Below are 26,543 nucleotides of genomic sequence, written 5' to 3' on the forward strand. Positions count from 1 at the left end.
CACACAAGCACATACGCATACCTTTTTTTTGCCCCCCAAGAAACTGGGACCATATTATACATATTGTTCTGAAACTTGCCTTTTTTTCTCAGAACAGTGTGCCTTGGTTATCGTGCTGTGTTAATAAATCTTATTAATGAAAGCAGGCTTTTTGGGGACGTAGAGCTCTTTGATAACACAACACCTGGTTGTGTGACTTCACACAAGTCACTTTGCCTCTTAGGACTACAGTTTCCCCCATTTGTAAAACGAGGGCAGGCAGATCACAGAGGATTCCGCGAGGTAATGCCAACGAGCAGGTCACCTCAGCCCCTCGCCCGCCTCGTGACGATCTGGGATAATCTCCAAGGTCCAGCCCTACTTGACTTGGACGGCAGCCGCCACTTTCAATAACTCAGATGACAAAGCCGCTGCCAGCGCTGCCAGAAAACCCCGGCGGGCAGTGCTTCTTTCATTCGCTCTTGGAGCTGGGTGATGGTGTCGCGGGGCGGGGCCGGGGCGGGTCCACAGACGCGCGGCGAGCGGTGCGTGCGGACTGGTAGGCCGGCCGCGGCGTGACGTGATCGGCGACCGCGCCCGGCCCCGCCCCGCGCGGCCTAGGCCCCGCCCCTCCCTCCCTGGGCCGCCGCGGTCCCTCACGGCGCTGGCGCAGAGATGGCGGAGGCAGTGGAGCGCACAGACGAGCTGGTCCGCGAGTACCTGCTCTTCCGCGGCTTCACGCACACGCTGCGGCAGCTGGACGCCGAGATCAAGGCGGACAAGGAGAAGGGGTTCCGGGTGAGGGGCCGGCGGGCGCGGCGCGGGCAGAGGCGGCCCCGGGGGAGCCCGGAGCTGGCTCTCCCCCAGCACTGCCTTCCGGGGCGGGAGCGGCGCTGTCACCGCGCCAGGGGGGCCGTCGACATCAGCGCGTGCGACAGTCGCTTGACAGATGCGGAACTGAGGCCCTGAGAGAGGACGTGACTTGCCTGAAGTTACCCAGCGAGTTAGGAGCATCGCCGAGGCTGGAGCCCAGGTGCCCAGACTCCTGGTCCGGGGCTCCCTTCTCCACCCCCAGCCTCTCAGCAGGTGCTGGCCAGTCATTGGTCAGGATGGCGATGAGGTTTTAGGAGCTAACCGTGGGGTAGATGTTTGGGGTTTTGGCAGCAGAAGTATTCTGAAGTTGGCTTCCAGTGGCATTGGGAACAAAGGGGTCAGCAGCCCAACATGTTAGCTGGGTTCAAGTATCTGTTTGAAACGGCTTTATCAGTGACTCATTGGCAGTTTTGCTTCACGATTGAGGAAGACCTTGTGCATTTGAAAACATACTTTCCCTGCTCAGACATGATTTTCTGTTGAGAAGTTCTTGGAATTTATATGTGTGTGATTTGTGTGTGTATTTGCTGGCTTCAGTTGGTGTTGGCAGGTGAATTGAGAGAGGCAGTGAGCTAGCAGCAAGAACACTGGAGGGGAGTTAGGAGACCTGGGTTCTTGTCTTGCCGAAGTTAGTGGCTACTTGGTGGTGGCAAAACCAAATCATTTCAGCTGTCCGAGCCTCAGTGTTCCTGATCTGTAAAATGGGTGTGTTGGAATGGTATCAATATTCAAAAGCCTTTCCTTCTTGTGTACTCTGGTATGATTGCTCCTCACAAGGAGGTGACTCCTTTGGCTGACGCTCTGAGCAACTGCCAGGACTTGGGTAGTACTTTGAGGACTTGAAGGAGACAGTACATCTCACCACGAGCCTTGGAATCCTGGAATGGAGGAGTTAGGAGGAGGGGCATGGAGATTGTCTCACTCTGTCTTTTTTGCTTAGGAACTGAGACCAGAGAGTTGAAGTGACATTGCCAAGGTGGCTGAGTAAGTCAGAGGCAGATCCAGGCCCTGGACCCAGATCTCCTCCTTCCTGGGCCAGGGTGCTTTTACACCTGCAATTTCCATGCTTGGTAGAGGGTCAAAACACATACCTACATCAGGAAAAAACCTAAAAGCTATTACGTTACTGAGTTTTGAAAGTTTTATAGATTGATAACTTAAAGAAAAAAAAAATTTAACATCCAGAAGCCACAGCAAGAGGAAAAAGCTGTATTAACTCTGTGGAACGAGGAGAGAATTCCCTTCTGTCCTTCAATGCCTTCTCCATCTCATCTTTCTCTCATCAGGTGGACAAGATTGTGGACCAGCTGCAGCAGTTAATGCAGGTGTATGACTTGGCTGCCCTTCGGGATTATTGGAACTACCTGGAACGTCGGCTCTTCAGCCGTTTGGAGGATATGTATAGACCCACCATCAACAAGCTGAAAACCAGCCTGTTCCGCTTTTATCTCGTCTACACAATCCAGGTGCTTTTGGTTTAGGGATTTCTTGGTGGAGAGAGTTCTTTGATCCAGAGATAGATTTTCTTTTAACGCCTAGGGACAGCTCTCTCTGTTACTCCTGGGAGAGGGTGAAACAATCACAGTGCAAATTATTTTTGACTGTTTTCCTACTTTTTTTCTCCTCATCTGTAGATGATTGGACTTGTCTTCCTCATTCCTATTTCCCCTCTTGTTTTAAGCACGTAAGCCTGGGTGGAGTTTTGAAGAATATAGGTAGCTGGGTTAAAGTTTGAGTAATAAAGATTATGGCTGACCTGGGGGAGTAAATCACTTAGATTATTTGAAAATCAACTAGGAATTAATTTTTAGGATGGTATTTATCATCAGGACTTTATTTTATTTTACTCATTAATTTTTTGAAGATTTTTTTGATGTGGACCATTTTTAAAGTCTTTATTGAGTTTGTTACAATATTGCTTCTGTTTTATGTTTTGGTTTTTTGGCCCCAAGGCATGTGGGATCTTTGCTCCCTGACCAGGGATGGAACCCGCACCCCCTGCATTGGAAGGCGAAATCTTATCCACTGGACGGCCAGGGAGGTCCCTCAGGACTTTAGTTTAAACCAGCTTCTTTGAAGTTATGAGGAACTTGAGTGTGATGATTCTTTTGATTTTATAGAGTTTATAGATCATGTTTGGCCACTTACCCAGCAGGCCAATATTCAGAGGCTGTCTGCTGTGCGGTGGTGGACTTCTGTCTCTTCCCCTTCCTTGCTACCTCCTCTGTGTCTTGGCAGACAAACAGAAGTGACAAGGCTCAGGAGTTCTTTGCAAAGCAGGCCACGGAGCTCCAGAACCAGGCCGAGTGGAAGGATTGGTTTGTCCTGCCCTTCCTGCCATCCCCAGACACCAACCCCATCTTTGCTACCTACTTTTCTCGCCAGTGGGCCGACACCTTCATCGTGTCCCTGCACAACTTCCTGAGCGTCCTGTTTCAGTGCATGCATATCCTCTCAGCTGCCCGGGGCTGGGGGCCCAGGCTGCTCTTAATGCAATCGTTTCTTCTACAAAATGCCCAAGGATCCCTGTCATGTGTCACGTGAGGGGGCTGGACAGGTTGTGGTTATTTTGATCAGTAGGCCGGAGATCGTAGGTCGGGAATTGTAATCATTATTACGGTTGTTTAGCAGCTCTGCTGTGGGATGGTGGACATGTGTGGGTGGGGACTGTACTAGCAGTGGGGGGATAGGAGCCCTCAAATAGGGCCTCTCTCAGCAAAGGCAGGGGTCAGTGCAGAGCTGCTTTGCAGCGAAACCGGCCAACCCTGAGAGCACCCTTTGTGCATGCCCTGTGTCCCTCAGGATTCACTTGCCTTTGCTGGGATTAGGTAGCAGGTGAGAACACTTCTAGGGCTGGAACTTCCTCCCTGTGTTAGTGCCTGGGTCACTGTCTTTATAATGACCTTAGGATCCCTTGACTCGTCAGAGGACAGAGCAGCTTTAAGAATATCGGTGGATATTTAAGAGAGAGAGGATGTGAATAATTTGCAGCCGACCGTATTTACCATTTTGTCATGGAAAGCCCAGGACATCCTCCTCGCTCACTCTTGCTCTCTAGCAGGAATTCCACGGGAGGAGAAGGGAGTCTGGTTTGAATGGGGCTGTCTGGTGAGTCACTGATAAACTGGACGTGGGGAGGCCCATCCACCATCTCCTTTTGGCTCTGGGAGGAATGTCTTCTGGTGGAGGTAGGAAGGGAGTGTTTCCTTTTGTGCTGTGGTGAGTGTGAATTACGCCCTTGCCAGGTTGGCCTTTTCTCTCCCCCTGCTGCTGCCCTTCATCCCCAGGGCTTTCAGACAAAACTAACGGGGCGCCCAGCCCAGAGGTGGTTACGGCTTGACCCCGTGGGCCCTCTAGGGAAGTTTGCTTCCCCGGTACTGAGGCCCTGCCTGCTCTGTGCTCCTCTGGACTGAAGCTGTTTGAGGTGGTCAGGCAAGACTGACACCGTGACCTAGAATGTGGGTGCTCACAGGGTGGCAGTCTGCAGAAAGCTTGCTTCTCAGTCTGAACCTCTGCCAGAGAGGCTCAACCTGCGGAGGGGAAAGGCGAGTGGCCAGCCCTTCTGCCCAGCTGGTGGAGCAGCGGGCAGTGTGCCCGCAGAGCCACTGGCTGCTGGGCTGGCTTTTTGCTCCGTGTCACTAAAGCTTAGGCTGGCTGTGAAGCCCGCAGGATACTAGCCCTCTACTGCTGGCATTTGGGAGAAAGCGTCAGGTTTGGATTTATGTCCTCTCTGTGGGCTAGCCAGGCGGGTTGTCATGTGTCCGTGAGTCTCTCTGAAGGAAGTCAGGCCAGGCCCGGTGTCAAGGGAGAGACTATTCATGAAGCTGTGAAGAGTCCACAGCACTGAGTTTTTACTCTGTGTCACGTTCAAGGGTGTTGGTGTGGTGTCAAGAGTTTGGGAAGGGCTTTTAATTGTTTTGCAGGCAGGCTTATTCTTTCTTTTTTTTTTTGTATTGAATTGTTTTATCTTATTGCAGAGTTTGTGATAGAATATATTTTTTGATTTGAATTTTATTTTTTGATTTGAATTATTTTAATCGGCTATTTTTCCCAGCTTTGTTGGAGGATAATTGACAATTAAGAATTGTATATATTTAAGGTATAAAACTTGATGGTTCGGGGTACGTACACATAGTGACATAATCACCACAGTCAAGTTGATTAAGAGGCAGGTTTATTCTTTAACTTGGTGCACCGGTTCCCGTGATCCTGAACTTCGATGCAGAGTGCCAGCGGACCAACCAGGTTCAGGAAGAAAATGAAGTTCTGCGCCAGAAGGTTTGTTGCGAACAATGCTTGCTCCTTGGGAAGTACTTCTGCTTTTCATGTGTAAAATTAGGTCGTAGCCATGGAGGGCTGATTTCAGTAGAGGAAAGCACTGATCTCAGATGAAAGTGAGTCACCAGAAAGGCAGTGTTGGGGATTTGGGGGCCATGTGACAAGTCTTGGAAAACCAGAGGTGAGGTTCATGTTGTAAGTCACGTAGTGCGAACAACACAGTAACAGGAGTGAACTTTTAAGAGGAAAAAGACTATGCATTGATGTCACCTTACATCTAACCTGCTTTCATACGTCTGCTTCCCACCCCTAGTCCTTTTCCACCTGTCCCCACATCTGTATTGTTTACAAACCAGAAATGATTTAATTGTTCTCAGCTAAGCTAAACTAGGTTTCTCTAGTTTGGTAAAATGATAGCTCCAGGGGACCCACATTTGCCTTTACATTTTGCCTGAGGAGCATTTCTCTAACCTTGAGATTGACACATCTTCAGAAAAGGGAGGATTTTTTAGAAGAAGGAAGGTTACAAGCTGTTTAGGTTTGGGGGTTTAAGATTCTTGGGTTTGGGTGTGTGTGTATAATTTTCTTTCAGGCAAAAGGTCAAAAATGCTGACCTTCATTTAAAATTTCTTTTTTCCATTTGAGTTCCAAAGTCTGATTTTGTAGATTCCAAAGAGCAAAGCAGGATCGGGTGGAACTGTTTTTCTCACTGAATTCAGGAAGAAACGAGTCAAATGATAAAAAGAAAAAAAAAAAAAGTGGGTTTTGTATATCTAACGGTTTTTAGTTTTCTCACCTCCCTGTAGTCAAGTACCCGCAGCCTCACCCATTTTTCCAGTCTGCAGAGAGTGAGAGAGGCACTCCAGGGTTGAGGGCGAGCGGCCTTTGAGCCAGTGTGGTTGGGTTTCGGATGTGACGTGAGGCTAATCTTCCTCAGGGGAGGGAAGGCTGGGTGAGATCCCCATCTTACTCGTCCCACCTCTACGCAGCTGTTTGCACTGCAAGCTGAAATCCACCGACTGAAGAAAGAGGAGCAACAGCCAGAAGAGGAAGAGGCCTTAGTCCAGCACAGACTGCCTTCTTATGTCTCCAACATGGACCGCCTGGGGGACTCGGAACTGTGAGTGTGTGCTGCGCCCACTCCGCGCCTCTGTCCCCTGTGCTCTCCCCTCCTTCCGGCCATGATGTGGAACTGCCAGGAGCCTCCCCGGTGCTCACTGTTCTTGTCTGAGCTTTCTGAGTAAGGTCCCCTGGTCCTCTAGTTGTCCCCTACCTCCCAGCCTCTTCCAGGGGCCTGCACATCCAGACGTGTGCAGCCTGGGTTAATAATCACAGCCGCTTTCGTGAAGCCCTGGGAAGTTTCTGTGCCCTGAAAGGAGCGCCTCTTGGATGACACGATTGCCAGCCACAGGTTGGCTACATTTCTCCGTAGAAGCATGCTCTTGTCTCAGGGTTTGGAAAGGTAGGCAGGTTGGAAGAGAGGTGTTTGAGCAACCTTAAAAAAACAGCTAGTTACAGCCGAACACCCAGGCAATGAGAATAATAGCAGTTGAAGAGACGTAGGCACCACGGGTCACAGAATTAGCGACTGGTGGGTCAGGATGCAAACCCAGGCAGTCAGATTCCAAACCTGCATGTGGCCAAGTACTGCAGCAGATGAAACTGCTCTAGTTCCTGAGCTAGCGCCCTCCGCTGGAAATAAAGTGCAAGCCAAAAATCTAACTGAAAAATTTTTAGTGGCTATGTTAAAAAAAGGAAAAACAAGCTAATTTTAATGGTATATTTTAATGATATATTTTATTTAGCCCAACTTTCCCAAAATATCATATTCATAAACAAAGTATTCATGAGATATTTAACACTCTTTTTCATGCTCAGTCTTGAATCCCAGTGTGGATTTTACGCCTCCAGCACAATCTCCATTTGGACTAAAGACATTTCAGGTGCTCAGTGCCACACGTGACCAGTGGCTATTAGACAGCGCTGCTCTGAGCTTTACCACGGCCCTCAAAGAAGAGCCGCAGCCTTCACCATTGTGCCAGTTAGGCTGCTGGCTCCCTTCGTACGAGAACAGCACCAAGCCTCACGCCGCCTTAAGGCCCAGGCGTGCGAACCTGGCCAAGGCCCTGGTCACTGGCAGCGTCCATAGCCTGGGAGGTCTGTGCTCTGGGTTCTCCCAGGTTCCCCCTCCAGCGCTACGACCTTGTGCTGTGTCTGCTTGTCCAGAGCCATGGTGTGCAGTCAGAGGAACGCTTCCCTCTCCCAGTCGCCTCGTGTGGGCTTCCTGTCCTCGCTGCTGCCTCAGAGTAAGAAGAGCCCCTCAAGGTTGTTGCCTGCCCAGGCCCCCCCTCAGGCTCAGAGCTCGGCCAAGAAGGAGTCCTTTGGCAGCCAGGTTAGTGCAAGTCCTGCCTTTCTAACTCTCGCCAGGAGGCCTCCGACATCCCACTCGGCAGGTGGAGACTTGTCCACCCTCCCTTAGGACCTGCAGGTGGAGGGTGGATGGTGACAAGAGGAAGTATGCTCTGAAGGGCCCCTTCCCGTTTCTCGTAAATGTCCTCTAACTCATGAGCGCTTATGACTGCGATTTGTTGACTCAAGTGTGAATTCAAGCAATTCTGGACTTTTAGATTTTTGGTGATATAAAGTAGCATGTCGATAAAAACTGAATTAAAGTTACTTCTAAATCCAGTGTAGTATTTCTTTTACAAGTTGTTATTTCCTGATTCTGCAAAGCAGTTTTGCTATTTTTCACTTTTATAGAAGCTTGCAAGAGAATTTCTTCTATGCCAGCATATGTCCAAAATTGAGGAGTTTTCCGAGCAGAGATGGTCAGAATTCATTGCTTTCAGAAGTGCTGGCCAGAGTGAAACTTCAACAGACCCATAGTTATGCCTTATTGCTCTGGTAGGGACCGTTTCCCTTTTAATATATTTTTATTAGTCGCAGATACAGTAAGTTGTCATCATCTCTGCCTTCCTCTCCTGCCACCCTTGGCTTGAGGACAGGTGCAAGTGATGCAGCAGCGTGGGGCCGCTTGGGGAGAAAGGGGTCCGCCCCAAGGCTGCCATTGGGACGTCGGGGCTTTTAGCACAGCACTTGGGTTTAGTACTGTTGTTGAAGTGCAGACATTGAGCAGGACACCAGGGAAGAAAGAGCATGGGCTTTGGAGTCAGGCAACTGTACCTTGCTTATCATCCTTGCTCAGATTGCTTAAACTCATCCCACTTCACTTGGGATGATGAGAACAGCATTCACTCCCTAGGGGTAGAGTTATTTGAGCTGATACGAGAGCCCTTGGTATATGCAGTGCCTGGCAGGTTATAAGCACGTGATACATTTTAGTTGTAGTTGTTGTAGCTGGGAATGGTATTGGCCTCCTGGGTACCTAAGTCAGTTCTGAGACCTGAAGTGGCAGCAATGCAAAATGACTGCAACCTTAGCATCCAGGGGGTCTGGGGCATCAAAAATCAGTCATGGTTATTCTACGACTGTTTTTTTGAAGTTCAAACCTTAAAATTAGAACTGCAGTTTTGTAGAATATGGTTGAGTAAGTTTTACGGTTTGCTTTGCAAATCTCTTTCACTGTGCAAGCTTTTATAAGTGTAATAGATGACGTATGGAATGCTACGTCCCTTAAAATGTGCATGAAATGATGAAATTCAATTTCATTAACTTAAAAGAAAATACGGAGACGGGGTCTTTGGGCTTAAGCCTGTGGCCTTATGTTTACGTGTTCAGGTGCTAAGGTGTCCTATGGTGAGGGTGAAATGGGATTGGAAATTTTTTGTATGGCTCTTGTTCAGGAGACAAAGGTAAGAATGTGTAATTTGCAGAAAACATGCCTTCCTTTACCTCTGAAATATATTCAAACAAAGCTTGGATCACCGTGTGGCATGTTAACAGAGCAGAGGCAGCCTTCTTTCCATTTCCTGACTGGAGTTGATAAATGTCTGCAATCTGAAAAATCCAGTGGTTGGGTCACTTGTTTTTTTACTGATATATTTGACTCAGCAGTGATGTTTCAGTTCTAAAGATAACTAGTATATTTGAGGTTCAAGAAAAATCACAGAATTTTAGAGTTGGAGAAAGCTTAAAGGTCACCTGCCCCACCCTCCTATTGAGAGAGGGCACGTCCTGTGACTGATTGCCTCCTGTGCTGGGGAGATCACTGCTTGTACATGTGGGACGTTTGCCTGTTTGAAAGTTGTTAGTTGAAACCTCTGTGATTTTTACTCACTGATCTTAGCTTTGCCTTCGAGCTATGAGAATAAGGCTTCTGGTTAGGACAACCCTTCCTGTCCTTTCCAGGCTAAGTACTATGTTCATTCCTTCCTTTCTGCCCAACTGTTTACCCATGTGGCATGATTTCTAGACCCCTCACCATTCTGATTCTCTTCTTCTAGGGGGGACATTCTAAGTTTTAAATTCCTCTCTACAATCGATGGCCAAATTTGAGTTTACAATTCAAGATGCTCTCTTACCAATACCAAATGCAGTTAGCTGTATGATCACTTCCTGTGATTTTAATGCTATACTGCTTTTAATGCAATAGAAAAGGACATTGGTTTTTTAATCAGCCACATGGCTTCGTTAGTGCATATTAAGCTCGTAGTCTTTTCCTCACTACTGCCATGCCAGAGCGCCTTGTTTCTTTTTTACTCTTAATAAGCAAAACAACATGAGTTGTGTTACTAAATTAGCAATACAGGGGCTTCTCTGGTGGCGCAGTGGTTGAGAATCCGCCTGCCAATGCAGGGGACACGGGTTCGAGCCCTGGTCCGGGAAGATCCCACATGCCACGGAGCAGCTACACCTGTACACCACAACTACTGAGCCTGCGCTCTAGAGCTCTCGAGCCACATCTACTGAGCCTGCGTGCCACAACTGCTGAAGCCTGCACTCCGCAACGAGAGAAGCCACTGCAATGAGAAGCACATGCACTGCGACAAAGAGTAGCCCCTGCCCACCGCAACTAAAGAAAGCCCGCGCGCAGCAACGAAGACCCAACACAGCCAAAAATAAATAAATAAAAAATAAATTTGGGCTTCCCTGGTGGCGCAGTGGTTGAGAGTCCGCCTGCTGATGCAGGGGACATGGGTTCGTGCCCCGGTCCGGGAAGATCCCACATGCCGTGGAGTGGCTGGGCCCGTGAGCCATGGCCGCTGAGCCTGTGCATCCAGAGCCTGTGCTCCGCAATGGAAGAGGCTACAACAGTGAGACGCCCACATACTGCAAAAAAAAAAAAAAAAAAAAAATTAAAAAAAAATTTATAAAAAACATTAGCAATACATAAAATGAGAGGCTTTCCTATTTTAAATATTATTTATACATAGCATTGTAAGTTTCAATCACATCAGCATTTTACCCACTTGTGATCAGTCATTGTAACTGTTGTTGTTATCACTGAAAAGTTCATAAAATTATAGATGTAGAGTTATGGCGATACACTCTCTGTGCTCTCACTATGAATCCGGAGGCAAAATTTTAGAAACACATGGAAGTAACTGTAAAACCACAATTCCTAAGCTCTTCTGGGATCTCTGTGACAGAAGCCCCTGTGGGCATCTCCTCAGCAGGCTCCCCCACTGCAGTTTTACCCCATCCTCCCCTCCAGTTATAATTCCACTCCTTCCATAACTACTCAGTCCGTTTGGGACTGTGAGGGGGAATTGTGGTTATTACAGAGATAACCTCTAATTGGCTGTAATGCAAAGAAAGCAAAGCCACCACAGACTTCTGTGTTTGTAACTCTTATTAGTATCAAACTACCTCATAGCTCCCGTGACATCAGCAGTAAGAATGCTGCCCTTGGGGCTGTTTCCATGGATCTTAGCAGGATGGGGAAAAGGGAGCCCTCTTCCCCGTCTTTCATTTTGTAATCTCTGTGTTACTAGGGCCTGTCTTCTGGGTGTCTTTATTTTGTGAATTTTCATTTCGGAGTACTGTCCAGCCCCCAACCTAATGATAAACTGGACAACTTCCTTGCCATCTTGACTTGACAGGGAAGCATTGCTTTTGTTCTTCTTAATGTTGTAATGTATTTGCTGGGGAAGGGTTACAAGTGGCTTTTGTGTCAGCTAGAGAAATTTGAAGTCTATCCTAAGCCTCTCTGTTCCATCAGTTTGGGCCAATTGAATTGAGCACCCTTAAAACCACGTGCTGGAAGAGGAAAAAACACCACTTATCAGGTGTAGCAGGTGAGTAAGGAAAGACAGGTGTGCCACCAAGTGCCTGTGCCTGCTCTGCAGCCTTCCCAGCCTTTGGTTCCAAGGTGGGATACCCCTGTGGTCTGTGTACTTTCTTTGGGAATGCATGCAATATTAAATGGGTTCTTTTCCTTCTCATATATCCAGTTTAAAGATCTCTTGGTCAGGCTGATAAATCTGTCAAACCTGAATCATAGTTGTGCCAGGCTGTTCAAGACTTCCTTGCTTGCCAGGATCCCACTATTTCGGAAAACAGCCGTCAACCCTGGAAACTCCTCCTCCTCTCAGCACCATTTTTATAGCTAACTGTGGAGTTCCCATAGCCACCTTTGAAGTCCAGAAAACATGGCCTCTGCTGTCAGTTCTTCTTTTGTCTTGTCTATCAAAATGTTAGAGCTTTTGGAGACGTGTTTTGGAATTCTTCATTTCTAATTTTATTTGAGTCCTCTTTTTTTCTTGGTAAATCAAGCTAAAGTTTTGTCTATTTTGTTTAACTTTCAGAAAACCAGCCCTCAGTTTTACTGATCATTTCTATTGACTTTTTAGTCTATTTCATTGTTTTGCACTCTGATCATTGTTATTTCCTTCCTTCTACTAACTTTGGGCTTCATGTATTCTTCTTTTCCTAGTTCCTTGAGGTGTAAAGTTAGGTTGTTTACTTGAGGTCTTTCTTCTTAATGTAGGCGTTATTACAAACTTCCCTTTTAGAAGTGCTTTTGCAAAAGTTTTGGTATATTGTGTTTCCATTCTTACTTGTCTCAAGATATTTTTTGATTTCTCTTTTGATTTCTTCTTTGACCAATTGGTGGTTCAGGAGCATGTTGTTCAGTCTCCACATATTTAAGAATTTTTTAGTTTTCTTCATGTAATTGATTTCTAGATTCATCCATTTTGATGCTTGCTATGATTTCAGTCTCCTTAAATTTATTAAGACTTGTTTTGTGGCCTAACATATAATCTATCCTGGAGAATGTTCCATGTGTGCTTGAGGATGGAATGTTCTGTAAATGTCTATTAAGTCCATCTGGTCTAAAGTGCAGTGTGTCCCTAGTGATTTTCTGTCTGAGTGATCTATCCACTGGTGAAAGTAGGGTATTGAAGTTCTCTACTATTATTTTCTACTGCCTATTCCTCCCTTCAGGTCAGTTAATATTTGCTTTATATATTGAGGTGCTCTGATGTCAGGTACATAAATATTTACAGATGTTATATCCTTTTTTTTTTTTTTTTTTTGCGGTACACGGGCCTCTCACTGTTGTGGCCTTTCCCGTTGTGGAGCACAGGCTCCGGACGTGCAGGCTCAGCGGCCGTGGCTCACAGGCCCAGCCTCTCCGCGGCACGTGGGATCTTCCCGGACCGGGGCATGAACCCGTGTCCGCTGCATCGGCAGGCGGGCCCTCAACCACTGCGCCACCAAGGAAGCCTGACAAATGTTATATCCTTTTGTTGGAGTGACCCCTTTATCATTATATAATGGCCTTCTTTGTCTCTTATTACAGTCTTTGGCTTAAAGTCTATTTTGTCTGATATAAGTATAGCCTCCCCCGTGGAATTCTTTAGTCTGAGCAGTTTGCCCTCTGGATCAGTAGATATAGGGAGGAATTAATAGATTTGTGTAATGAAGGTTGGCATCCTTGGATCTCCTCCTAGGGAGTCAACCACCCCCGACTCCACTACCCACCCCGGGACTGTGTGAGGGACCATGGTTACCTCAGGACCACCTCTTACTTTTGGGAAGGTAACAGGAGTCATCTTCCACTTTCTAAAACTGTGGGACCTATTCAGTGTTCTGTGGACCACGGGATACTTCTCAAGAATGGCTGGAAGCACTGAGAGAAGGACCTTATCTTGGTTGTTATTTTGCTCCAGGATTATGACATTTCTTCTTATCTTTTCTCTTCAGTGTCACTTTCTTCCATGTGCTCCCATCATGGTTTTTCTTTCTTCAGGTTTCTCAGAGTTTGGGGCCACTGTCAGATCTGGATGTAAATTCCGGTTCTGTCAAGTTCTCCCTGTGTTAAACGAGTAACTTAACCTCTCTAAACATCGGCTCCCCCTGTTAAAATAATGCCTCATCTTTAAGGGAATGTTTGTAAGGTTCCTAGCATGGCACCTTGCGTATGATAAATGCTCAATGAGTAGTATGTCTTGGTGTTATTATTGTTGTTGGTTTTCTTCTTAGGTTTTTTAAAAAAAATCTTAACTAAGATCTTTACTTTTCCCAAAATAAGTCCGAATTCAGAGAATCAAATACTCTCTCTAGAGAAAACATGTTACAAGCACAAGTAGATACCAATGGAGGTCGCCTCAGTCAGAAAACCAAAAATAACCAATCCTGTGTAGGTCGGCCACAGTTAGGCTCCAGGTAAACTAATAGCCTTTAAAATTTCCTTTCTTAACTGTTCACATGACTCCGGGGTCCCAAGGAACATACGTTAATCATTTTAAGTTGTTTAGTGTTAACATAAAAAATAACCAGTAGAAGAACTAGAAGCCCACAAATAGACTTTGGTTGAGTTTATTCTCTTTACTTAGGACTTGTGTACAAATGATTTGTGAGGAGGTTGGTCTCAAACCAGAGCGGCTGTTTGCATCCTATCCCTTTGCTAAGAGTGTAAAAAAAAAAAAAAAAAAAAAAGGTGTGTGTTGGGGGGGTAGGAGTGTGACCATCACAATTTGTGGCAATAAGGGTGGAATAAAAGAAACCAGCCAGATAATTTGGAAAGGCGATGAGGTGGCAGCTCCTTTTTATAAAGCTCTAGATTAGGAATCTTCAGTCTCTATAGGAGTGGGAATTACTGAGTTCATTTGCTGTAACCTTGGTTGACTTTCTCTCTCTTGCTATGAAAAGGAGCCAGAAGATGCCAATTTCTCTCTTGTCCAATTTATCTTGCTCAAAAGGCCTTGAGTTTCCAACAATTTCTATTAAGACTTTCTGGTTGCCTAGTAGTCATTTCCAAATACCTCAATATTTGTTAACATTGGCTGGTTTAGTCATGCACTTGGCCCAAAACAAGAGGGTACTGTGTTCCTTTTTCCCTCCAGAGGGGTGATTTTATTTTGCATAATTTTTTTTGCTGTATTGCCCAAACATATAATTGCTTGTAAATCTTTGTAACACCCAGCGTAGGGCCTGATCTGCCTCATAATTGTCACTTAGTAAGTGCTAAGCTAAATAAAGTTAACAGTTCCAGTTAGATCAAGGAGATATATATGTATTCCAGGTGATAGGTGTGGCAGGTGGAGAAGTGCTGGGGACCTGTCCTCTCAGGATGCGGGAGTGGGGAACACAAAGGAGGAGGTCCAGCCTGCTTATGTTTTGCCCTTGACTTTGCTCATGGGCTGACATAGTAACATTTTAACTACTTCTCAGCATGGCCAGGGAGGAACCTTGCCCAGGAGTAAGGGGAGAGTCCACTCCTTGGCCCCTGCTCCCCTCCTGGCCCAGGTGTCATGGCCTGGGCCCAGGTAGGAAGAGACTTTTCACAGCCTGGTGTCTCGTCCTCCAGAGCACCAAGGGTAGGGAGCCAGCATGTGCGCCCAAGGACGGGAAGAGCCTCTTCAGCGGGCTGGCCACTGGGGAGTCCAGCTGGTCACAGCACCGCCAGCGGCGCCTGCAGGACCATGGCAAGGAACGGAAGGAGCTCTTCTCCATGACTCTGCAGGTATGGCTTGGCCTTGGCGTCTCACGACCGCCTGCAGGGACACCACGCGGCCACATGGTGGAGGGCCATGGAAAATGGGGGGGGCCTCGTAGGGCCTGCTCTTACCTCTCTTGATTTCTTCTGCTGTGTAGAGTGTGGTTTTGCCTAACTGGGTTTAATTGCTTGCACTTTGGTGGTTTTGTTCCAAAACCACCGGGCTCTCCAGGGATCCCTCTTCCCGATGGAGTGTTTCCCTAAACAGGGGCCTTAAGATGCTGGCCTCTGAAAATGTTCCCGGAAGATGCGCTCTGTGAATAATTGGTTTTGGACCCCTTGCGTGCTCTGTCCTTCCCTTAGGTTAAGCGTGCGTGTTAGCATTGTCACGGGCGCTCAGAGTCGGTGGGAGAGAGACCTGTTTCCCTTGGTTTAACCCAGCATCTCCCAGACTTGCTCAATCACAGGATCACTTTCTCCTGCACTCCCTGCTGGAGCCGCTGCCCCGAGGGCCACGTGTCCACGCCGCGTCGCGCTGCGGCCCAGGGCCCTTGCCGCGCGAGCTCAGGGACTCCTCTCCCTAGTGGATATGGGTTGGGGTCTGCTCTTCCTGGTGGTATAAGCTACTTCTGTTTCGGTCAAATACTCTGGATTGAAGGCAAAAGGGATTTACTGCCTAAGTCACCTTGTTGACCATTTATCTCCTAATTGAGGCTACTTGCCTGTTTTAAAGGCATTTTTTGGCGTTAGCAGCCCTGTGCTGGTTCTGGTTCGATAGCGTAGACCCTTACGGCTCAGATCTCAAATCCTTCTGTGCTGTAGGATTAGAGGCGCACCTGAGCTCAGCCACTCCCGTAAGGTACCTCTCTGAGCTCGGAGGTCTCTGTTTCTCTGTTTATTCTATTCTATTCCATTCTATTCCATTCTATTCCATCCCATCCCATCCCATCCCATCCCATCCCATCCCATCCCATCCCATCCCATCCCATCCCACCCCATCCCATCCCATCCCACCCCATCCCATCCCATCCCATCCCACCCCATCCCCTCCCATCCCATCCCACCCCATCCCATCCCACCCCACCCCATCCCATCCCATCCCACCCCCTCCCCTCCCCTCCCCTCCCCTCCCCTCCCCTCCCCTCCCCTCCCCTCCCCTCCCCTCCCATCCCATCCCATCCCATCCCATCCCATCCCACCTCATCCCACCCCACCCCACCCCATCCCATCCCATTCCATTCCATTTTTGCTGTAGAACTGCTCTTTCTGGGACCCCAAGGAGTGCTTAGAGGAGCCTCAGGAACCATGTGGGTGGTAGAGAGTACCCTGGCTGGTGCACCCTGGCCTGGGTTACGTCTGGGTGAGCAGATAGTAATCGTGATGGCCAACACTTGCTGTCCCAGGGAGGCAGAGACGGGCGGCTGCCGCCCTCCCGGGTGGCAGGGTGTGTCGGGTGCCATTTGGTGCCCCGCCTGGCTCTGGCTCTGCTGCTGTGCTCGGGTCTATCTCTGTGCCTGGCCCGTCGCCCCAGTCTCTCAGTACCCCTCTCCCAGGAGGAGGTGCTGGTTGACATGGCAGCGCACTGGCGAGGGGCCACGCTTGCCTCTGGCTGACCCGACTTCACATCAGCATCCTACCCCGGGCCAGCTCTTGATCTTAGGCAAGTTATTTAACTTTTGCTTTCAGTCTTACTTTCCAGAGTTGTAAAGTGGGGTTAATAGTAGGATCAGAAATGTTTGGGGGGAGCATTAAGTGAGGCAATCAATCATACTCACGTAGTGCCTGGAATGCAGTAGGCACTCATTCACTCACTGATTCTTGTTATCATTGGCCTGGTCTGTCAAGGTGGTGCGTGTCCCGAGTCTCGTCAGCTGTGGCCGGGAGCCTGTGGCCCACACTCCCTCCACAGGGCCTGTGAGAGGAGCAGGGCCTCTAGGAAGGGGCTGCCAGCAGAGCAGGCTCTTGTAGTTCAGAGCTCTTTCTTTTAGACCCTGAGACCACCAGGATCCTCCCCCGAGGGCTGTGGCCTGCGTCCCAGACATCTCGCAGTGTGTCCCCAGACGTGGGGAATGGCTGGGCCCGGTGCAGACCCCTCACAGCTGACTTGTGCCCCCTTTGCTTGGTGCAGTGTGCAGAGAAGAAGCCCGAAGCTGGTGGCCCAGAGGCAGAGCCCTGCCCGGAGCTCCACGTGGAGGTGCTGGAGACCCTGGCGCGGGCTCCCGCCGCAGGCCCTGAGGGTGGGGGGGTCCGGCCCGAGCAGCCGTTCATCGTGCTGGGGCAGGAAGAGTATGCAGAGCACCATTCCTCCATCATGCACTGCAGGTGGGTGTCGGGCCGGCCGGGGCCAGGGCCCTCGGGGGGAAAGGCTGATGGCGTGGGGTTTGGGCTCCCCGGGAAGCCTTGGTTTTCAGGCTGTGCGTGTGAAGGTGTGGCAAGCAGGATGATGAGAGGTAACAGAGATGCGGAGGGTGGGATGGCCCGGAGGGACTGTGGTCACCCCTGAACTGTCAGAGGAGGGCTGGACAGCTGCCGTTGGGGTCCTGCCGAGAGCTGCTGTTGGCCGGGTCAGCCTCTTCACTCCTGATCCTGGGGTGTAACACCCAGAGGGTAGGTGATCCCTTGCTCTGATGGACGTGATGGGCTCTGGAGCCGTGATGCAGGAGGCTCTCAGTCTCTAGAGGCCACACGAGTGCCGAGGGCGGGGCCGTGTGCATCTTGCCCACAGGGCTCAGCACATGGTATTGAATAAACGCTTTGTAAGTAGTTCTCAGACAGACGAACAAATGAATATTTCTAGAAGTAGTTCACGCCCGTCCTTGGAGTGTGGGCATTTGACTCTCAGCAGGAGAATCAGAAAAGCAATCCTATGGGTGCGCTGAAGAGGATGGCGGACTAAGGCAAGGGTGCTAACAGCGTCCCCCTTTCTCTCATCTTAGAGTGGACTGCTCGGGGAGGAGGGTCGCCAGCTTAGACGTAGATGGGGTCATCAAAGTGTGGTCCTTCAACCCCATCATGCAGACCAAGGCATCCTCCATTTCCAAGTCGCCGCTGCTCTCTTTAGAGTGGGCCACCAAGCGGGACAGGCTGGTGAGTGGTCTTGCTTGTTGCTGGACCTGTGGTCTAAGTGAAGAACCCTCCAGGGCCCTCCCCAGTGGCTCCAGCACCACAGGCCTGGTTGGGGCCTCCAAGACGAGCGCCTCCCTTCTCTCTCTCACTGGGAAGGCAGGGACCACACATTCAGGACTGTCCCAGCAGGCTCCTATCTGGAGGTTACTGGATTAACAGGAATTGGAATTAGGCTGCAGTGGGACCCTGTCCGATGGCAGAGGCCTTCTTCCTGCGTGGGGTGGTCTGGCTTGCTTTTCATCTTCCTGCAGAGAGACCGGCTCCCTGCCTGTTCTCCCCCACCAGTTCCTGCCATCCCTGCACATTTCTGACAGCGCACCACGAGCAATCTCAGCTGCGCCCCCTCCTGCTGAGACCCCTCCCTGGCCAGGCCGGAGGGGGTGTGTCCTGTCCTGGGGTTCCCACAGTGGTTAGCATATTTGACATAGCATTTGTAGTTAAGGAGATAAAGTTGATTGATAGTGTTTTTTTTTTTTCACCGTATTCCATTTTGGAGGAGATCATACTCAGCAGCCCAAGGAGCAGACCTTGTTTTTGTATTTTTTTCATTTTTATTATTTTTTGCGGTACGCGGGCCTCTCACTGTTGTGGCCTCTCCCGTTGCGGAGCACAGGCTCCGGATGCGCAGGCTCAGCGGCCATGGCTCACGGGTCCAGCCGCTCCGCGGCATGTGGGATCTTCCCAGACTGGGGCACGAACCCGTGTCCCCTGCATCGGCAGGTGGGCTCTCAACCACTGCGCCACCAGGGAAGCCCAGACCTTGTTTTTAAATAATTTTTGACAACTGCAGGAATTATCCTTAGGGCACTGGGATCTCGGGGCTTGCCCTGTACCAGTGTCAGTTTGCTAGGTGAATGCTGAGGCCATATTCCAGGGAATATTCCTGGGGGACACCCTCAGATCTGCTTCTGGTGCTTTCTTCTGGCGGTCCTTGTTACTGTCTTTGAAGTTTTCACCAAATAAATCACAAGGATAGCCTCCTCTGTTTTTTCTGGAGGCCTTTGTAGGCCCAGAGCCAGAGCTGTCCCCAGGATACACAAATGGGGCTGTCACCCAGCCCAGTGACCAGCTGGGGCCACTGCCCAGGGAGGTGGTGGTGGATCCGGAGCCAGAGGGCAGGACTGGGACAGCTGGAATTTAAACTGGAAGACGGGGGGTGGGGGGGGGGCGGGTTGGGCAGAGGGTCTCATTTCCAGCTCTACCTGAGGTAGCAATAGAGCTTCTATTCCACTCATTCCTTTTGTGGTTTTGCTTCTGTTCAAGGTCACCTGTGACGTCTTTAAATTTTAAATGAGGTCCTTTGTAGCCGGGTTTTTTTCCCTGAACTAGCTGGAGAAGTGGAGGCAGGCCTCACCCCGCAACCTGGCCCGCTGCACAGGGGTGGGCCTGGCTCCCCAGTGGGCCTCCCTGAGCGGGCCTGACCCAGAGCTGTCCTTTGCATCTCCCGCCCTTTCTCCTTCCAGCTCCTGCTGGGCAGCGGTGTGGGGACGGTGCGCCTCTATGACACGGAAGCCAAGAAGAACCTCTGTGAAATCAGCATCAACGATGATATGCCCAGGTGCGCTGGAGGACGCTCCCTCAACTGCTGTGCTCGGCGGGCCTACCTTGGCCTTGGCCAAGCCTCCGTGCCCCCGAGCCCCACTCCCCCTCCCTCTGTGGACGGGCGGAGCACTGAGCCGGCCCCACGTGTGTTGCAGGATTCTGTCTCTCGCGTGTAGCCCCAGCGGGGCCTCTTTCGTCTGTTCAGCTGCAGCTCCGAGCCTTGCTGCCCAGGTGGACTTGTCCGCACCAGACATCGGCAGCAAGGGCACTAACCAGGTTCCTGGCAAGCTGCTGCTGTGGGACACGAAAACCATGAAGCAGCAGGTGCGGGCCTGCCCCGTGGTCTCCCTGGGGTTGGTCACACTCCCGGGCAGGCACACAGCCTGTGCGGCTGCCCGCTGTTTCTGAGGTCTCTTCCCTCTTTGATTTGGGCTCGTCAGGATTTTGATTTGTGAGGAAGTTTCAACATATAAGCGTTGAAAAATAGTAATACTCCAGTGGGGCAGCTTGCCAGCAACTGGAGTCATTCCGCATCTCGCCACAAATTTAGCATTCACACGCAGCCTCTTATCGGGCCCTTTTGGCTTATTTAAAATCTTTTAATTTAATTTTTTTTAATATTTAAAGTTTTTTTTTTTTTTTTTTTGCGGTACGCGGGCCTCTCACTGTTGCGGCCTCTCCCATTGCGGAGCACAGGCTCCGGACGCGCAGGCTCAGCGGCCGTGGCTCACGGGCCCAGCCGCTCCGCGGCATGTGGGATCTTCCCAGACCGGGGCACGAACCCGCGTCCCCTGCATCGGCAGGTGGACTCTCAACCACTGCGCCACCAGGGAAGCCCCAGTTTTTTTTTCTTTCATTGGAGCAGTTTTAGGCTCACAGTAGAATTGAGAGGAAGTTTCAGAGATTCCCCCATATACCCTCTGCCCACACACACGCACAGCCTCTCCTGCTGTCAGCATCCCCCACCAGAGGGGCACATTTGTTATAGCTGATGCACCTACACTGACCATCATAATCACCCAAAGTCCATGGTTATATCAGGGTTCAGTCTTAGTGGTGTACGTTCTAAGGGTTGGGACAGATGTGTAATGACACGTAGCCACCATGACAGTGTCACAGAGGGTGTTTCTACTGCCCTGAAATCGCCCTGTGCTTCATGTAGTCTCCCCTGCCCCCAGCCCCTGGCAGCCGTGGATCTTTACACTGTCTCCATAGTTTTGCTTTTTCCAGAATATCATATGGTTGGAGTCAGACAGCCTTTTCACATTGGCCTCTTTCACTTACTATTACGCATTCAAGTGGTCTATTTTTCAGGAGACAACTAGAGTCCCCTTCTGACTGCCTCTTAACTTACAATTGCATAAAAATTGCAGCAGCAGCTAGAAGCAGTGAGGACACATGCGTGTTCTTAAGAAATGACAGTCTTGAGAAAGCTTGCTCACAGGGCCTGTGACTCACCTTCCCCAGCGCGGAGGATGCCTTCCCACCCAGAACAGGAGCAGATGCTTACAGCTATGATCCTGAATCCCGAGAGCTTCAGTGCTGTTTACACTAACCTGTTTAAAAGGCAGTGGTGTTTCTTGGGAGAATCAGTTGCGGTCAGGCCCTTACCTGCAGCAGCGTGTTTCCTGCTGGTACCGGACACTTGAAGCGTCCCTGTCTTGTTGGTGGCCGGGTCCCGAGTGTTCCGTTTGTGCCTCTCTGTGCCTTCCTCTTCCCAGTTGGAAGCCTCGCAGGTCTCTCCAGCCAGTCAGGGCCACCCTGCCACGTCAGTTCTTGCTCTCTAGCTCCCTCGTCCTGGCAGATGCGTCCCACTGAGAAACCAGGTGTCTTTCTGGAGCCAGCCTTCTCCCTCACCCTGAAGTCAGTCCAGGAGCAGACATTGTCAGTTCCACCTCCAAAACCTGTTTCCAGTCTGAACACTCCTCTCCATTTCCGGGGACATGCCCGCTAGCACCCCTCAGCTGGACAGCTGCTGGACAGCGCCCCCCATGGCGCCCGCCTGCCACACTGCGCCTGGGGGATGGGCAGACATGGAGGCAAGTCCTGCCCCTTCCCGCTCCTCCGGGTTTCCCATCCACACCCCCTGGAGCCGTGCCTGGCCTGGCCCTCCCTGCTGCTCCAACCTCCTGGTGCCTCCTGTCCTCCTCATCCTGCAGCCACACGCCCTCTGTGCATGCTGTCCCCTCTCGAGAGTGTTCCTACCCCACTCCATCCGGCTGACATCTGTCCTCCAGCATCTCGTAGATGCTCCCCTTTATACCCACCCAGTCTGGTTAGGTCCTTTTTAATCTTGTTAGTTTGTGCTAAGAACTTGTCGTGATTTGTAATTTTATGTTCACTTGTTATTTTTCAACTTTTCGTTAAATATTGAATACATAGAAGAGAACATTGAAATCATAGGTGTACGGAATAATGAGAAGAACCGTGAAATGAGCACCTACCTACCATCACGGTTTAAAAGTGGGACATTACCGACACTTTTTATGCCCTGGTGTGCCCTTCCTCAATCTTGGTCTCCTTCCCCCTTTCAAACAGAACCTGTCTTGAAATTTGGTTTATTACCATCTTACATTTTAAAATTTAGTTTGTCCTTTTTCTAGCTCCAGTTCTCCCTGGATCCGGAGCCCACTGCCATCAACTGCACAGCCTTCAATCACAATGGGAACCTGTTGGTCACGGGGGCAGCTGATGGTGTCATCCGGCTGTTCGGTAGGCAAGCGTGCTCACGGCCATCCTGGTCCCCTCCTCAAATGCCCCAGGGAAGAGAGTTGGATTTTTGCCAGCTGGACTAGAGGCTATTGCAAAACCCCAGTTCAAGATGCTTGTAATAGAACTTAACTTTGGTCAGAGTCTGCTGTTTTCAGGACCCCCTAATTACCTTGCACGTGGTCCGTGTCCGTGGACATGGGGAGGCGGCGTGGAGCTTAGCAGTCCTCCAGTCCTGAGCTGCTGGATCTGAGTCCTCATGGCCCGAGTGAGATCCAAGAGGACACGAGAGAGTAATGCCGTCCTGTCCTCTTGGTGTGACCACTTCATTGTCCCCGTGAGAGCAGTAGAACGGTGTGCGTCAGAGTCACTGGCTTGCTGTTTAAAGCTCCTCTCGCCAGGCCTGTTCCAGGAGACCAGAGTCAGAGGGTCTGGGAAGGCCCTGGGGACTGTATCTTTAACCGATCTCCAGGGCTCCCTGGTGGGAAGTTACAGCGCCCTCCCAGGAAGGACTTACGTGTCCTCCTAGACTTATGGGCTCCCCAGATGAGCTCAGGCTCCACCCAGGGATTCCTGAACCTGACTTTTGACCCAGTGAAAGAAGCTTCCATTTAAGATTGGTTAGCGGAAGACTAGGCGCAGTGGAGGAGAGAACTGGTAAAATGAAGCACCCAGTGCCCACTCTTCACCAGGGGTCAGCTCTGTGACTCCTGTCGGGTCTGGGAGGCCCTCTGCCACCCATGGGGCAGAGGGAGGGTGGGAGGTACCTCCTGCTGTGGGCAGATGTCTCCCCAGGGCCTGAGCGGGAATCCTAGTGGCGTCTCATTGCCTCAGATATGCAGCAACATGAGTGCGCTATGAGCTGGAAGGCCCACTGCGGGGAGGTCTGCTCTGTGGAGTTCAGCTACGATGAGAACACTGTGTACAGCATCGGCGAGGATGGGAAGGTAGGTGGGAGCGGGATTGGGTCAGGAAGCTCCCTTCCTCTGGCTTAGGCCTCTGAGATTCTAGAGAGCACCAGAGTAGCATGACGGGCTGGGTTCCAGTCCCGACTGTACTTTTTACTAGCTCTGCGACCTTGGGCCTCTGCCTCCGTTTTGTCATCTGTAAAACAGAGATGAAAATAGTAACCAGTCTCACAGGGTCTTTGTGAGGTTTAAATGAGTTCAGTGGGAGTTGACTATTCTTATGAAAGGGGGAGACCTACATCCTTCCTCCTGGTTGTAGCCAAAAGGACTCATCTCACTGACCCACCTGACTCAGTGGGCTCCCAGGGGTGCCAGGATGTACTTCAGTGAGCTTGGTCATTGGGTGGTCACAGCATGGATATGTAGAGCTTGCCAGGGCTGGGGGCTGCAGACAGTTTCGCCCAAACAGTCAAGAAATGTAAAAAGGAAGCTGGGGAAAAAAAGTAAAAGTTAAGTGCCCCCTTTAGATTCTCCCTGGAAAGATTCGTTAGGATGCTTGGAAAGGGAGCTGGGGCAGGCAGAGCTGGGAGAAAAACTAGCTTTTCATGTGTACCCTCCTATATCTTTTGGATTGTATACTATCCGCTTGTATTATCCAATGAAGACAGTAATTACAAAATGAATTCTTCATTTGAAAACTATGAGAGGGGATTTTTAAATCAAAGCCCTACTTCCTATTTATTTGAGTAGGATTCTCGGTTAAGCGGTGGTCACACCCAGGTAGCCTGTCCCTTGGGTGGGCTAAAGGGCTGTTTGCACTACAAAATGTGAAGCTCAGCTTATCCCTCATTGCTCGTGTTGCATTGATTGCACTGCTGAGAAACTGGAAGTGTATTTGGAACTTGTCCTATTTTTAAGAAGAATCTAGCTGGGTTCTAACCCTGACAGTAATAATAATGACAACAACAACAACAGTAATAGTAACAATCACTGGAGCATTGCCCTCGCTTGAGAGATGGGAATCCAGGCGAAGGCTGTTGCCTGCCTCTTCCCTTTCCTGGAGTCAGGCCAGAGAGAAAGTTCAGGCTTTGACATGAAGTGGCTGACTCTTTCTAGATTTTCTTCCCTTAAGAAAATGCTTAAATTGTGTTGGGAAGAGTCGGGACTGGGTGGTCATCTCACTACCTTTCCCGGGGCCTGTGGACCCACCTCCTCTTTCCTGGGGCCTGTCCTCTCTCCTCCCTGGGCTCTGTTGCCGGCCCACTGAGAATGCCGAGCTTGTGCTTTGCGGTTGCAGTTCATCCAGTGGAACATCCACAAGAGCGGCCTGAAGGTGTCCGAGTACGGCCTCCCCGCTGACGCCACGGGCCCCTTCGTGCTGTCGGGTTACAGCGGCTACAAGCAGGTCCAGGTCCCCCGGGGCCGACTCTTCGCTTTTGACTCGGAGGGGAATTACATGCTGACGTGCTCTGCCACAGGGGGCGTCATCTACAAGGTACCTGGCAGGTGGTGGCAGGGAGGTTCCTCCTCGGAGGTCTGGGCCCGGTTGAGTTCGAGCCTCTGTCCCTGTCTCTGTCCCAATCTCTGTCCCTCCCCGATGGCTGTGGAGAAGGCTTTGACCCGGGATGGACAGCGCCTGGGCCTCCCGGCTGCAGGCCGGCTCGAGGGAGCAGGCGGGAGTGGGCATGAGTGTGGCATGTCCATCCTCTCTGCTCGCCTGTCACTGTCCTTGGACGAGACTCTGTCCCTTTTCTGCCTCCCTCCTTGGGAATAATACCAACTATAGAAACCTCAAGAGCTAGGGAGAAGGGCTGTAGGTTGGTTTGGGGGGACGTACCCCAAACAGGAGGGTGCCTAGGTGGTCTGTTCCAGGCACTCTAATCTGGTGTAGGTTTATTGTTTATGGGAGGTCCTGTGGGTCAAGGACGTTACAATCCATGGCTGGGACAGAAATCCGGGGGGTGTGATTTGTCACACGGGATGTAAGCTGTCCACTCAGTTTATCTGCTTATTTTAATTCTCATGTCACAGCCTCTCTGGTTCATGTACTTGTTTTTGGACGTATGATTGAATGAAATTATAAATCTCTCCTGTTTTACTAGCGCTACCAAATAGACTAGGGATGAGGATTTGTGTCGTGGCCTAAGCACATGGTCTGGTTCCGTGTTGCCACGTGGATTCAGTTCTGAGCCTCAGGGTTAGCTCTCTGCCTGGCGGTGTTTCGTCTGCAGGTAGAGTCATGGAGTGGGATGCTCTTTCTCTGGGGCTCCCCGAGCTCGCCTCGCGTGGCTCACAGCCGGCGGGCAGCCGGTGCTCTGGACGGCAGCTGCCTGCGGGCGTGTCTTGGCCCTGGGCAGTGCACACAGGAGACGGAGAGTGTGGCCCCGCTCTCCTGGGGCTCACGCTCAAGTTAGAGCAAGCACCGACAGTGACCACAGTACAGAGCTGAGGGCCCCCAGGGGAGGAAGCCGGGTGGGGGCCGAGTCCTCAGGGAGGACTGGCCAGGCGGGCTGTCTGTGGATTTGAGGCCTTTGGAGGAGGAGGGGTTGGGAGGATGTGGAGGAAGGTGGGCTTTGGGGCTCCACAGGGCAGAGGGGGGCAAGGGCACATGGTGGGGCGAGGGGGAAGCGGGCTGCTGAAGTGGCAAGTAACGAGGCTTCTGGACTGTTGACCTTGAGTGTGGCACCGGGAAGCCTGGGTTTACTGTCACCCAGGCTCCTCTTTTCCGCAGATGGTGATGATCTGGGTGGCTCTTGCCCTCTCCTTAAAAATTAGTTCCACACTTTATTTTTACTTATTTATTTAAATATATACATTTAAAAATCTTTTAAAAGTTTTATTGAGGTACAGTTGGCAAAAATTGTATATGTTTAAGGTGTACAGTGTGGTGGTTTCATATAAAGCTCCATGATTTCTTGTAATTGCTATCGGGAGATATTGTAAAAAGTTTTCTGTTTACAAGCCTAATTTTATTTTATTATTTAGATTTAGTTGAGTTTCAGGTGGGCTCTCCTTTGCTCTCTGTATGATTGTGTGTGTATGTGTGTATATTATTTTATTTTTGATCGTGCAGGCTTTATCATTTGTCCTGATCAGTTCATATGGTTTGCAGTCAGACTTTCTCTATAACCAATTAACGGGTTGAAAGATTTTCCTCTGTCATTTAAAAAATGTCAAAAATGGGGTCTAATTACTTAAGGAATATAATGACCTTCGGGTCCCAGTTTTACAATCTATAAACAATTCATGATTGTTAAAGATGTTTACCCCGTGAAGGCTGAATG

At 50.1% G+C, this 26,543-nt stretch overlaps 1 protein-coding gene across 5 annotated transcripts in view; it reads left to right on the plus strand.

Moving 5' to 3' along the window:
* Positions 1 to 604: 604 nt before the first annotated feature.
* WDR91 (WD repeat domain 91) overlaps positions 605 to 26,543 on the plus strand; it is a 35,714-nt gene continuing 9,775 nt past the window's right edge. For 2 of the 5 annotated variants that reach the window (XR_004351374.1, XM_032642608.1), the window contains exons 1-14: positions 605 to 777; positions 2,139 to 2,318; positions 3,091 to 3,298; positions 5,048 to 5,130; positions 6,120 to 6,250; positions 7,357 to 7,522; positions 14,846 to 15,001; positions 17,103 to 17,296; positions 17,911 to 18,061; positions 19,564 to 19,658; positions 19,798 to 19,966; positions 22,246 to 22,354; positions 23,186 to 23,298; positions 24,557 to 24,754. Coding sequence is in view for 4 of the 5 variants with exons in the window: in XM_032642608.1 (XP_032498499.1) it covers positions 655 to 777; positions 2,139 to 2,318; positions 3,091 to 3,298; positions 5,048 to 5,130; positions 6,120 to 6,250; positions 7,357 to 7,522; positions 14,846 to 15,001; positions 17,103 to 17,296; positions 17,911 to 18,061; positions 19,564 to 19,658; positions 19,798 to 19,966; positions 22,246 to 22,354; positions 23,186 to 23,298; positions 24,557 to 24,754 (2,076 nt within the window). In the remaining variant the exon portion in view is untranslated. Of the gene's footprint in view, positions 778 to 2,138; positions 2,319 to 3,090; positions 3,299 to 4,016; positions 4,041 to 5,024; positions 5,131 to 6,119; positions 6,251 to 7,356; positions 7,523 to 14,845; positions 15,002 to 17,102; positions 17,297 to 17,910; positions 18,062 to 19,563; positions 19,659 to 19,797; positions 19,967 to 22,245; positions 22,355 to 23,185; positions 23,299 to 24,556; positions 24,755 to 26,543 lie in introns of those variants that run through there. The other 3 variants (XM_032642609.1, XM_032642610.1, XM_032642611.1) reach the window with 3 other exon arrangements.

Source organism: Phocoena sinus, chromosome 9 (genome assembly GCF_008692025.1).
Source record: "Phocoena sinus isolate mPhoSin1 chromosome 9, mPhoSin1.pri, whole genome shotgun sequence".
Taxonomy (NCBI): Eukaryota; Metazoa; Chordata; class Mammalia; order Artiodactyla; family Phocoenidae; genus Phocoena; species Phocoena sinus.